General features: G+C 34.2%; 1 protein-coding gene across 1 annotated transcript in view; it reads right to left on the bottom strand.

Annotated features, from left to right (window-relative positions):
• Nucleotides 1-11,003, bottom strand: part of GABRA2 (gamma-aminobutyric acid type A receptor subunit alpha2) — a 136,421-nt gene extending 125,418 nt beyond the window's left edge. The window contains exons 1-3 of the mRNA XM_020990682.2: nt 10,753-11,003; nt 9,781-9,853; nt 7,040-7,155 (exon numbers count right to left, since the gene is read on the bottom strand). Of these exons, the coding sequence (XP_020846341.1) occupies nt 7,040-7,155; nt 9,781-9,851 (187 nt within the window). The 5' untranslated portion in view covers nt 9,852-9,853; nt 10,753-11,003. The remainder of the gene's footprint in view (nt 1-7,039; nt 7,156-9,780; nt 9,854-10,752) is intronic.
• Between the last annotated feature and the right edge of the window lie 3,199 nt (nt 11,004-14,202).

Genomic DNA, 14,202 nt, shown 5'->3' with positions numbered 1-14,202 from the left:
CACTACTAGGACTATAGCTCAAAGAAATAAAAAAAAAAAAGGAAAAGGACTTATATGCACAAAAATATTTATAACATCTCTTTTCTGGTTGGCAAAGAATTGTAAATTGAGGGGATTACCATCAATTGGGGGGATGGCTGAAAAAGTTGTAATATATGATTGTGATAGAATGTTGTTGTTCTGTAAGAAATGACAAGCAGGATGCTCTCAGAAAAATCCAAATTGATGCAAAGTGAAATAAGTAGAACTAGGAGAGCATTGTACACAGTAACACTAATATTGTAACACGATCAATTGTGAATGACTTAGCTATTCTCAGCAATACAATGACCCAAGACAATTCTGAAGAACTTATGATGAAAAATGCTACCATCCCCAGAAAAAGAACTAATGGAATCTGAATGAAGATTGAAGCATACTTTTTTAAACTTGCTGTATTTTTTTTATCTGTGTTTTCTTTCACTACGTGGCTAATATGGTATTATATTTTCCATGTCGGCACATGTATAATACATATCAAATTGCTTGCCTTCTCAATGAAGGGAGAGTAGAGGGAGGAAGAAAATTTGGTACTCATTTTTTTTAATGTTAAAATTTGTTTTTACAAATAATTCTTAAAAATATAAAATAAATAATTTTAAAATAAATAAGCATATTCAAAAATGGTCCCTTTTCTTGATCTATTCTTTAGTGAAATCCCTTTCTCCCTTTGGTGCTGAGTTCCTTCCCCTGAACTCTCCTCCACTCAAAATAGGAAGAGATCATCTGATATAGTTTATACTTTGAGTACAACTCATTTACATTAGTATGTTAATTATCCAGGTCCTATTTGCATCTTAAACCTTTTATCTCCTTTGAAAGTCTTTGTCCTTTGTTAAAGGAATTTTTGGTGCAAGCAAGCACTAAAGGAGACACTGGCATTGTATCTGTGATCAGTGTTGAGTTTTACAGAACAAGAAAAGAGAAAGGTGTAAGGGAACAGTGTCAGCACAGATCCCCATGGTCCATAATTACAAGAATTAACAAAGCAAAATCAGGGGAAAAATACTAAAAATTGGTTTGATACCATGAAAATAATATTAAAGCACTTATGTAAATTATCTATGATTAATTATAATGACCCAGACTCATGATTACAGATATTACAAAAATATTTCAAGTTCACTTTAATGTCAGTATATTTGACTTAAATTGAAAACATTTACTGTGATAGGATTTGGCTTAAGGAGAGAATAACATACACATTCAATTGGATATGGAAATCTATCTTACCCTGCAGGAAAATAGGGGAGAAGGACAAGAGGCAGGAGGGTGACAGAGAGGAGGCAATTGGAAAGGGTAATCAAAGCAAATACTTCTGAGGAGGGACAGATCAAAGAAAGAATAGATAAATGGAGGCAGACAGATTAAGAAGTAGAGTTATTTTTTACAACATGTCTACTAAGAAGTGTTTTGCATAACTGCACAGTACAACCTATATTGAGTTGCTTGCCTTTTCAATGAGATGGTGGGGGAGAAGGAGAAAATTTGAACTCAAAGTTTTAGAAACACAAGTTTAAAAAAAATGTTTTCACATGCACTGGAAATAAGAAACAGAGAAATGGGTACAAATCTATCCTGATCTACAGGAAAATAGAAGGGAAGGGATAAGAGAAGGGAGGGAGAGATAGAAGAGAAGGCAGACCATGGAAGGGGTATTCAGAATGCATGCCATCTTGGTGGGGGGAGTAGAAATTTGGAACTCAAAAACTTGGAAGTAATATTGAAAACTAAAAATAAATAAATTCATATTAAGAAATAAAAAAAAGTTAAAAAAAAGTTAAAAACAAAAGAAAAAAAAGAAAAAAAAAGAAAATGTTTACCGTGTACAAGCTAATTCTATAGTAAAACAATGAGACTTTTTCCATGAACTACCTATAGTGAGTCTCATCATTTAGAGCCTACTTGCTTAGTTTATAGAATATGTAGTAAAGAGCTTCTGCTTATGCAGAATGGTCATCTTCTCATGATTGCTTCCATATGTAAAAACCAACAAAATAGAATAAAATCAGATTAATATTTATTCACTCCTTTCCTTTATGGTGGGGACAAGATGTTTTTTTTCCAAAATTCTTCCTATCAGCAATGTGGGGGAGGGGTGGGAGCAACAACATAAGACCTTTCCTGCTATAGTGTTTTCATGCTTGCAGGTGAGCATAGTGCTTAGGGTAAATTTTCCAAAACTAATCCCTAAATTTTAATATTTACCTAGAGAAAAGTATCACAAAGAATATGAATCAACTGGACTATCAGACAAAAACTTTGGGAAAATAAACTCTAATTCTCCTGGAATCATGCCACTCATGCCCAATTACCCTTGAAAGAAGTGGAAAAAAAAGTAATCATTTTCTTCCAGTTGGTTAACATAGGATAAAATCACTGGAAAGTCTTACATGTAATGCAAAATCCCTGGGCAGAACAGTGAAGTGTTAGCTAAAAAGATCAAGATGAAGACAAGAGGGGAAAAAATGATAGAGGCTCTTAGTTTTAGCCAATCTGAACCTACTGGTCTTGGTAGATAAGATACTCAAGGCAAAACTAGCTATGATTTGAGAAGGTCACAATGATGCAGTCTATTTGAACACAGAAGGCCTACCATTAATTTCCTGACTCAGCAGTTTGAAAGAAGCTTTCTGTTACTGAGCTCATACTTCAAAGAGTTTTCCTAAGCCCTTTGCTCAACGAATAATCTAACGATTTCATACAACTACACACATACTAAAGTGTTTTCACATTTTATTGTTTATTTGATTATCAGAATATGTGCATGAGTTATAAAAAATTCAAGTGGTATTTTCCTAAATTTTATGAAAATAGAAATTAACACAGATATAGCACTTCAAAGCATACAAGGTACCTCAGCAAAGTTAAATGAGTTCAGTGCTGGGAGTGTCAGAGTTGGAATATGAAGCCAGGTCTTTTTGAATCCAAGGCCTACCCTTTATAGACTACAACATAGTAGTTTGTCCTAAGTTACATGGCTTGTTATTTCCAGTTGGGCTGCTTTGTTATACCAATCCTTAATTTGTTCTGCTTTCCCTTATACCAAAAAAGTAGTCCTATTTCTACTATACTAATATTTGGCTTTTCATAACTAAAAGACTGAGACTTAGTTGGCAATTCTTTTCAGGCCCTCAAAGTAAAGAAGACATTCCAGGATTCAATATTTTAATACTATTTTTGAGGGAAAATAGATATTTTGCTACATTAAATTGTGATTTAAGCAATTTTCTGAGAAACTTAGTAAACTGTGAGGGAGATAACATACCACTGAATCAGAAAAGAGATTCTGGTCCTGGTTTGGGGAAAGACTATCTCCATAAAAAAGCTTTTTTTCATTGAGCATGGGGGGATGTAGCACTGATGGTGTAGTTGAAATAAGGCATCCTTTGGATTCACCTCTAGTCTCAGAGTATATTAGCTTAGTCTGAGGCAAACATTTTAACAGTGGTAGATTTCTTTTATAATTTGATCAATTAAGGTCAGCTGTCCAGTTCAGTTTATCCACAGATTGATCCAGACACATGAATTTCCTCAGAATCAGCTGATCTCCCAGAAAACACATAGATATGGACACAGATCCAAGTTTATAAATCTGGAAGGAGGCACAGTAGTCCACAAGAGTGGACAAGAGGGGAAATAATACCAATGCTGTAGTTCTATATGGTTGTCTTTACTAGTACTCAAAAGTCCAGGCTTCTGTTTCAGGGGATGTATCTTTAGTATATTATAGAACTTACAAATCTATGAATTAAGGAAAACCTCACATTTCCAAGTCTCAGTTTTCCCATTTATAAAATATAAATGTTGGGAGAAATGTTCTGAAGGTCCTGTCTCAATCTAAAATGCTATGATTTTGTAATTGAATCAACATAGTTGCCCTAATCAATATGTCAACAGCCTTACATTTTCTTTAATATTAGCTTCTGGAACTAAATCCATATAAACAATTGCCTTCATTTCAATCTGACTTAATTTGCATACTTTTAGGCTATGAACTCCTACAGGCTAAAGAAGTAAATTATAATATCTGGCATTTGGGAAAGTGCATTTTCCTTTTGATTTCAAAATACTATAACCTATATTATGCACTTGGGGAAGATTTCACAGAAGGTTTCACTGATTCCTCCCTTATAAACTATAAGATTCAGCTGAATTGTTTTCTTTGTTATTTTTTTTTCCTAATACAAAGCACATCAGCCTTCAGAAAGCTATCTCTCAATTGGAGAATTCTTTCTTTCCTCACTTTTTGTTCTTGTAATACCAAGAGCCCTTCAGAGCTCAGTTCAACATGAGAACTCACTTGTTGGTGTTCCTCTTTCTGTAAACGACTTTATACTTGCTTTGTTTATATTTACTTATCTTTGTACATGCTATCCCTGTCCCCTCTCCTCAAACCAGAAGAATATAAGCTCCTTGAGATCAGGGAATATTTCATGTTTCTGTGTAGCCTCAAAAGTAGCAATGTGTCTGCTACATAACTTCATGGCATGGTGGATATAGTGCTAGACTTTAGTCAGGTATACCCAAGTTTAATTCTGCCTTAGACACTTATTACCTCTCTGACTCTGGACAAGTTTTGTTTCAGTTTCTTCATATGTAAAATGGGCATTATAATATAACCAACCTTTCAGGGTTTTTGTAAAGATTAAATGAGTTTACAATATCTATAAAGTGCTTTGCACACCCTAACGTGCTATGTAAATGTTAATCACTATTGTTGGGGAATTAATAAATGCTTGTTGAATTGAATCTATTGAGGTGAAACCAGTTGGGTTTCCTTTAAAAAAGGAAATATAGACTTAGCTAAGCAAAGAGGAAGCAATAAAAACTGAATTTCAGGTGAAGAATTTGTATAAACAAAGCTTCAGAAGCAGAAACACCCATGGCATGTCTAGGGAAGACTGAGAAGTTTGGCTAAGAGTAGCAATAGGAAGTAAGATTGTAGAAAGATACTGGAGGGCCTTGAATGACAAAAAGTCTTGAATAACTTTAGAGTTTATTTAAAATTAATTTAGAAGCCACTGTTTTGGAGCAAAGAAGTAACATGATATTTAGTTGTGGCATGTGAGGACACATTGAAAGAAGAAGAAACAATCCTGGGAGGTCTTCCAATCACAAGGTATTAAGTGCTTGAACTAAAATGGCAGCAGTGAGAAAAGACACAAGAGATATTTATATTTGAATTGACAGTCTTATAGTAGAATCCGTTATTAATGATAAGGGAATCAGTCCTTTGATCCCATGATCTTTTCAGTAGACCACACTGCATCTTTATATTCATTCTGTATATGCTACTATTAAAAGCATAAAGAGACAACTCATTTATAACTAGATATAACCCTATAATATTAGGGGAAAAAATCTTGAAAACACTCTACCTTGAAAAATATATTATTAATCCAATTTTTTTTTATGCCTAGCACAATTTCCCTTCACAAATGCTTGACAGCGTTTGATTGTCAATATGCCAACACAACAGTTATTTTCTTATTTTCACCAGGACTAAAGACACATTAATTAAATGAAAAATATTTTTTTAAAATAAATCTAGTTTCCAGGGATTCAATTCTAACTAAGAAATGAATGAAAATTGTCTTTCTTGTAGACACTACTTGCTACACATACCAACATTCTAAAATAAAAATATGCTCACTTCCAGGCCATCAACCCAAATCTACCTATTTAAAAGATAGCTAATTTGCTAATTAAGGGTCAAGACCCTATATACAAAGGAGGATCTCTTTATAATTTTTATTGAACCATTCCAAATGCTTATTGGAAATTATTTCTGTAAACAACTCAGCAGGTAGTACAGATAGACTTTCTGATTATTAAATAAAGTTTTTATGCTACCTCTTAGAAAAAGTAAATAATTTTATATTACACTCTTAGAAAAGGTAAATAATTAATTTTATAGGAATCAATAAGGTGCCTACTTTTTTCTCTCAATTTGAATTAGCAAAAAAAATTTCTCTCTGTGTCTACACTTTTGTATATGTAAGTGATTTGGAATGGCATGTGAACATTTTCATGCCTAAGAAGGTAATAGGGGTTACAATGGAAGACCATAATTTCTTGACTCAAACCTCTATTTAGAAATTTGCAACAGCCCACATTTTTCCTCATACTATTCATATTATCTAGCTCCTTTCTGAGGGAAGATTAAAGTAAACACATTAACTAAGACTAATTTCCTTTAAATTTATGACTAAAGTTGATTATTTTTCTTTGTTGAAAATTAGGTGTTTTTAATTAAAATCACACACTGTCTCTGCCAAATTGGCATAGGCATCAGCTACTACGTTTTTCAATGGCTTTAAAAGTTTACAAAGAATAGAAATGCATATTGACATTTATTACAAAACAAAATCACATTTCAAGCAATATCATCACAACATGCTAAAAACAATTTATTATATTTGTATTATATTTTCTATTCCACTTTCTAGGACTTCATCAAAGGAAAAGTTCTGTTGAGAAAGCTGTAAAATAAAACTAGTAAAATTGTGTAGATACATATGGATATTGACCTAGTTCACAAGAGATTTCAATGTACTCTTAAAAAACTCATTTCTGTCAGACATAATAAATCAATTTAATTGGACACACTTCATAAATCAAAGGAAGTTTTATGCTTCCATTGGTATTAGGTACGTATATCTATCTATCTGCAACATATATTTCAAATGCAAGTTACCCTTGAGTATTTTTTTTAATTTATTGTATTTGTATTAATGGTGCATTAAACAGTGGCTGGCATGTAACAGACAATAAATGTTTGCTAATTGACCTATTCATGTGAGCATACTGAAAATTACAAATATGATATGCATCACTAGATTGTTTTTTGGGGGGTTTTTGTTTTTACATTTCACTTACAATGCTGAAATAGGCATAAAGCTATCCATAAATAAGAACTTGTTAAATGATTAATTAACATTATCATTTAACTTTTATAGGCATTAAACATAATTCAGAGAATATAAAACTATTTTACCTCCCAATCCTGGTCTAAGACGATTATCATAACCATCAAGAAGTCTGTCCAGAATTCTTGTAAAGATGGTAATGTTATTCTTAGCTTCATCTTCTTGAGGGTCAGCCAGCACCAACCTAAAGAGACAATTTACAAGCTGATAGAGATCTGTTTTTATATAATGCGAACACTCTGATCTCAGTCTGTTTGTCTTTCTCTGTTTTACTAAGTTCTACCACCTAAGCTACTAGTGTCACCTTTTTTGCTATCACTACTATAAATACAAATGTATTTACAAACAGTGTGGAGAAGAGGCATACAGTGTTGCTGAAAAGAGATATGACACAGTGGGTTCTTCAAATGCTTGAAATCAAAACAGTTTTCACATTTCTGCTGTTCAATATTTTACAAACTTCCCATTTTCCAAAGTGTCATATTTTCAGATTTTACATGTTATTTCAAAATATATTTTCAAATATGACAATTTGGTAATAATAATTTAATTAGGTAGTAAAATTTAGCTATACTGATAGAAAATGATAATAAACATATATGTGCCATAAATGATCACTCCATAATTGGAATCTTTAATTGGGAAACAGAATTAACTCTGCTAAGGAGTAAGAATTCTATATCCTATTGTTTGACATATTTCTTTTTCCTTGACAGGTTTTTTATCCCCAAGACTACATCTATCACATCCTTTATATATGCCTCCACCCAATGGCCACATAAAATACAATATAAATATGAGGGAAACTCCACTGATCATGCTCAGGGAGTCCTCTGATGTCAGTACTGTGGGGGTGGGCTCTACAACAGATTAGCAGTGAACACATTTCCAAAGAGCTGCAGACAGTCTTAAAGGTGCAATAGCTTTAAATCAGTCTACCACAATAGTAATAGCTTTCTTTTCAGAGATTAAATTATCCAGCCATTTCCTAAATATGTAATATAAAAAAATTGAAATGGGTTTATATTCTCTTCAGAAAGTAGTAGATACTCTGATTTTTACCACCAACATTTCTATCAAAAATATTATCAGGTTCAAAGACACACAATTATAAAGCTTAGCTTTTTAATGCAGAACCTCAGATAGATGTGAAAAAAGAACCTTTATTTCACAACATTTTTTTTCCCTGTGTGTGATTTTGAGATTTTAATACTGCCCGAAGAACTGGAGAGCATTGTTTTATATAATGTAGCAAAATCTAGTTTTTATTATCAAATATAAACTTAATATATTATCAAATATAAACTTAAGAACATTAAGCAAATATTTGATTAAATAGCAAAATTGTCATCATGATTACAATTTGTTCATTATTTTTAAAGGAAAAAATTATTTTAATTGTATTTGAGAAAGACAAACTATCTGTGAAAAAATACAAATAAATGACAGTATCCATATATAAATCGTATTATATATGCACATACACACACATCACATTAGCATCCAAAACTACCATATAGACCAAAATACACTCACAGAATTGATAGCTAACAGACACACATTGTTACAGGAACAAAGAAAACATTTAACTGTGTATACTTCAGAAACAAGCAGGAAACTATGTGTGTAAATTATTTCAGGTTCTGAGAGCCTAGAAAGTTTGTGCATTGGCTAGTTAACTTATTTGAAAACATGTAACTAATATATGACTGAAGTTTCACAAAAAACCTTTTTATACCCAAATCATTTACATTTAAGATTTTTTTTCCTTTGGAGCCAATATTTTACATAACAAAATAGTGGATATTTTCCAATTCAAAGATCTGTTTTCTTTCAACATATTTTAAAAGTAAAATACTTTGTATTGGAAACATCTTCTTTATCTTGAACTTACACTACTATATTTTAATAAAGTCATGTACTTAGAATGTCAAAAACATTTGAAAATATAAATTGGACACCTTGGTTGTTTTTAATTAATAAATGGAATGGTCACATCCAAAGTGTATATAGGAATTTTATTATCAAAATGGAATCACAGTTTCTATTATTTTGAAAACAACATTCTAAACACATTTAAGTAAAGATGCCATTCTGATATTTGTATGAAATTATTTAAATAAAAATCTAAAATGAAGTTACAGAGTGCAGTCACAAATAATTGTATCTTGGGAAAATGTAGGCAATAGGAAATTAAAAACATTTTAAAATAATTATTTTTCCATTAATTTTGTCATTTTGAAAATGGTTTCCAAATTTAAATGATGAAAAAGTTGATTAGTAAATCAAGCTATTGTTTTATTGTTTAAGAATGTGAACTTGTCTGCTATCTCCACCTAGAGGTTTAAGATCAAATATCATTTTTGTTTGCTATATTGACCATTGATACAAGTCCATTAAAATTTCATTTTAAATTATGGCTTTCTATTTGACTTCAATGATCACAATTTCAGAATTGTGACAGACATAACACATTTACTCCAATACCTTATAACCTAATATTAAGGGGGGGAAAAACACTTCCCAGGCAATTTTTCTTTCAGTGCATTTCCCCCTTTTGACTCTACTTATTGTCTCCGTTGTATCTTATTATAAAAGACGAATAACTGGCAACTTTACAGAATATCTAACTACATGATACATTTATGTGATAACTCCCTATTACAAGGATAACCTTTTTCACTAGGTAAGAGTACTACAAGCCACATTGCTATAGCCATTTTACTTAATAGTTTTTCCTAAATTGCTGATATTCAAGACAAGCTTTCCTTTTAATTCAAATAACAAAATTATATTTTAAAAAACTCACCTTGCTGGTGCCCACACTAAGAAAACAAGAAAGACCAACTGCATAGTGAAGTCTGACAGTTTTTTCTTCATAACTGTTCTTTGCAAAGCCATGAAAAAAGAAAACAAACAACAAAATCCACTTAGAACTACATTCACTTTCCACCAAACATTTAATCTAAAAGACTAATTTCTGTGGAAGACTGAGTTTAAAAAGAATGGTGACAAATTAATGAAGAGAGAGTAAGGAGTGATAGGGAGGTGGTGCATTTTTTCAATACCATTAACAAGTAATCTGACTTTACTCCACTAGGAACTTATGCTATTCTCATCTTTTGCGAACACCTTGTTTTGTGCAAACATGTAATACCAGGGAACCCAAAGTGACATGTGAGCTGCAGAAGGAAAGAGGAGGGGGGAAGGAAAAGGAGGAGAGAGAGTGTGTTTCATGCCACAACACCCTCAACCCAGACAATCACCGCAACGACAGCAAGGAAGCAAGGGGGCACAAGCCCACCAAAAGCTTGATTCCAACATTCCTGGTTTCATTAGAGTGCACTGCAATTGTAACAACCCCCCATCCCCAACTAAATAATCCATTCGCGGTGTTTCGAGACTAGGTCTCAGAAAGCAGCCGGCTGGACTGCTGCGAAACGACGAACGTGTTTGACAGCTGTTCAGCAACTGATGATTACAATATTAGAAAGAATATCAGCTCAAATATTGAAGAGCCAGCAGCAATCACTGTGTGCAAAGTTCAAGAATATAAAGGAGCTCGATTAATGTCTTACTAGTTAGTGGTGGTTGTGAATTTTATTGTTGTTTTCTTATAATTATTAGGATGGTTGTTCGAGAAGGAAATGAAGCTAGTGCCCCTCTTTACCCGTAGAGAAGAGAAAGGTAGGGTGGGGTTGGGGTGAGGTGGAACAAGATCAAACATGCACATGAGGTGAAGGGAAATCGTCTCTGGTGAAACTAACGCTTGTGACCCTACCTGAAGCAGCAAACAGGACCTGATGTTTCCTCCCTTTGCCCTGATCCTGAAAGAAGGAGGCTGGAGATAGGAAACTTGGAGCTCTAAGGAGAGAGAGAAAGAGAGAAAGATAGAGACTGCAGCAATAGCAGTCGTGAAAAGGGAGCTGATTCAGAGTGGGTTGGTAGAAGAAGGAGGAGAAAGCAGCAGCAGCCACAGTGGCAGCAGCAGAGGCGGCGACGGCGGCAGCAGCAACAGCAGCAGCAGGAGGTGGCAGTTGGTGGTAGTGTTGGCGGTGGTAGAAGGAGGAGGAGGAGGAGGAAGAGGAGGAGGAGGAGGAGGAGGAGGAGGAGGAGGAGGAGGAGGAGATAGGCGGAGGAGGGGGAAGGCGCCGTGCGCACTAGCAGTGGCGGGCACGAGCCCAGGCTCTGGGGGGAGTGGGAGGAGGAGCTAGAGCCCAGGGCGGAGGGCTAATTAGCTACACCCGAAAAACGTCCTCTCCCCGCCCCCCACCTTGTGACACTAGCGGAGAGAGAACCCCTACTCTGGACCACCGCCTGCTTGGTGGCTGTAGCCTTGTAGCCCAGAGCGCTCATGAGTACGCTGGACAGCTCCCCCCTGCTCCCTTGTTGGAAAGGAAAGAAAAAGAAGCCAATACTCCTAGCCCGGCTGCTCTGTGCTTGTTGCAGCATCTGTAGCTTCAAGGGGGACACATGGCTTCAAGGAGGGTTATGTGGGTGGGTGTGTGGAGAAGAGGTATTGGGAGAAGGGCTAGTCCGCAGGGTCTTAGATTCCCAGAATTGCACACCCCACCCCCATCCCCTTCTGATGGCAATGCTGATGCCGAAGAAGAGAGAGTTAAGGATTTTCGTCGACGGGAAAATGTACCTATTCTTTGCCATCATCTTACCCAAGCAAAACAAAGTTCAAAGCACCTTACTTGAAGCCAAAGATGAGGAAGTTTCTTTTTCTCCTCTGAGTGCTCTTGATGACTAAATAGTTAGCCAATTCTTCCATTAGACTGCAAAGGACAGGGGAGCTGTTTAAAACCCCACTAAAGACTCTTGTCCTTTCAGAGTGAAATCATCAGGGATCTGTATCCATTTCTATTCGATGCACCTGGGAAAACCACTTCACTCCTTTTCCCGAATGTCTTCCTACAGGCTCTTTTCCCTTCATACTATTAGACTGGTTCTACATTGAATCAACAGTTCCAAAAAGTTTATGTTAACTGAGTTGCAGAAGACATGCTTGGTTACTTATGTCATTTGAATCAAATATCCATTAGGAGAATATTGGAGGAGTATTAGATTTTTCACCATTTCCTTTTTTTAAAGTGCTCTTTTTAAAAAGTTCCTTAAAGGAACTGTTATAATTTTTAACACTACATCAGGCTTACTATTGTATATATTTGATCTTCCTCCTTTCTACTGTAGCAATAAAATACAAATGTATTATCACACACACACACACTTTGCTAATACATAAAATAAGATGAAATGTTAAACATAGCCTACTTAGAGAAAGCAGATAAATATTTCTTAAAATTTAAGACTACTTGAAAATTAAAGAGGGAAAGTTTTTTTTATATTTATTTATTTTGTTATTTCTTTCCTGAGAGAGAGCCGGGGGGGGGGGAGGGAGAAGACAGACACAGAGAGAGAGATGCATTCAAATATAAATGCTTTCAAAATAATATATTACAATAATGTTGTTTTGGAAATATACAATCCATTTTTGCTTTGCTTTTGTAAGAAGGTTATGGGAGGGAAAGAGAGGGAGAAATTTAAAATGTTCATATTTTCAAGTTGCTCTTTTTAACCTATTAATCACCACTTTCTAAGAATGTTTAATATGCTACAACCTAAACAAACATTTGATTTTTTTCAGTCAGTTCTGTGAACAATACTACTAAATTCTCTCCATCAATATCTCCCATATTATTATTCTCTTCTCTATTTTCCCATTAACAATCTAATTAAAATTCACAAGGGTGAAATGTATGTCATTTAAATCACACCACCAGGAAACCAAACTTAACTTTCTGTTTGGATTAAATACTTTCTACTGTATTCTCCCATTAGTGATGGTCCTTTATTCCTGGGATTCTTTAGTGTCAAGATTTCCATCAACTCACCATTTCTATTTTAATAGAAATCTTCTTTTTTCTTAGTAATGTTGAATAGTACAATTTTACCCACCCCTATTTGTTCAACTATACTAATTTTATTTCAAAAATACCGCTATTTTCTATACATTTCCTTATGTCATCATGTAAAGTACATTTTTGGATTCTAATTTTGAGTTCCATATATTCATTTTATTTGGATAGGCTAGGAACCTGGCCCTTTTGAAGTAATTTCTTGCCTAGTTCCTGTTACTTTCCCCTTTTTGTTTATATTTCCAAGTCCATGACACCAGCACAGGCTACTTTACATGAGTCAATGTTGTATTAGCAACCATTGGTCATTTTCTAAATGTCTAAACATTTTATGCTCAATTTTCCTAAATATTTCAATGTACATTGCTTTAAAAATGTATTAGCAATGCATGTTAAAAAAAATTTAATAACAAATGGCCTATTGTTTTTGTTTTTTCCCCTCAAAATATTCTACAAACAACTTTCTAAGTTAGATAATGATGGGTTAGAACACATTTAGGAAAAAAGAAATGAAAGAAGCTGATACTTTTAAAATGATGTTCATAAGGTCTCTATGAGTATACAATATCAATAAAGAAATTTCATTTTGTTGTCAATTTTCTTATGGTATTGATACAAGTTAATAACTCCCCCATAGACCTGACAGATTCAACCTGATTCTCCTTCTGGGATAGAATGCAGGTTAACAGCCTGGAATGATAATGCCTGTCTCAAAGCTAGTTTGTGTGGGCTGCAAGTAACTCTCAGATCTTCCTTTCTGCTCCTAGAGAGAGAGCTAGGACAGCCAATCCTGTTGAAGACCTAATTAGTTGCCAACAAATCTACACTATCTCAGGCTAAGGATATATGAAGAGCCCTATTTGAGTTCCTTTCCTCTTGATTGGTTTTATGTGATCATTTCTTTTTATTTGCCTTCCTTTCCTCCATCAGCATTTTAAAGGTGAGTGCTAAGGGGGGGAAAGACTATCTAAATAACTGGCAAATTCTCTTTTTTACATGAAAATTTTTGGCATGTCCCTTCTTATGATTTTAAATTCAACATGATTTCTTGATATGTTTCAGTGCAGGTGTTTTTCTTCTAGGAAATTTTGCCATTTTTTTCTCAAGATCCAGCTATTCACAGAGCTTAACATTGCTGCTCCAGAGAACAGGTTTACATGCCCCAGAGGACTTGATAAATTTTTAAGTCTTTATAGAAGGATAAAAAGAATTTTGATGATGTTAGGGCACAGTGGAGGAGGTAAGGCAATATTGAATTCTGAACCAATAATCCCAAGTAATAATGATTTTAATTATAGAGTTGTACATCT

This window comes from Phascolarctos cinereus, unplaced genomic scaffold, assembly GCF_003287225.1.
Source record: "Phascolarctos cinereus isolate Bilbo 61053 unplaced genomic scaffold, phaCin_HiC Scaffold_9;HRSCAF=440, whole genome shotgun sequence".
In the NCBI taxonomy this organism is placed as follows: domain Eukaryota; kingdom Metazoa; phylum Chordata; class Mammalia; order Diprotodontia; family Phascolarctidae; genus Phascolarctos; species Phascolarctos cinereus.
This window is presented reverse-complemented; position numbering and strand designations above follow the sequence as displayed.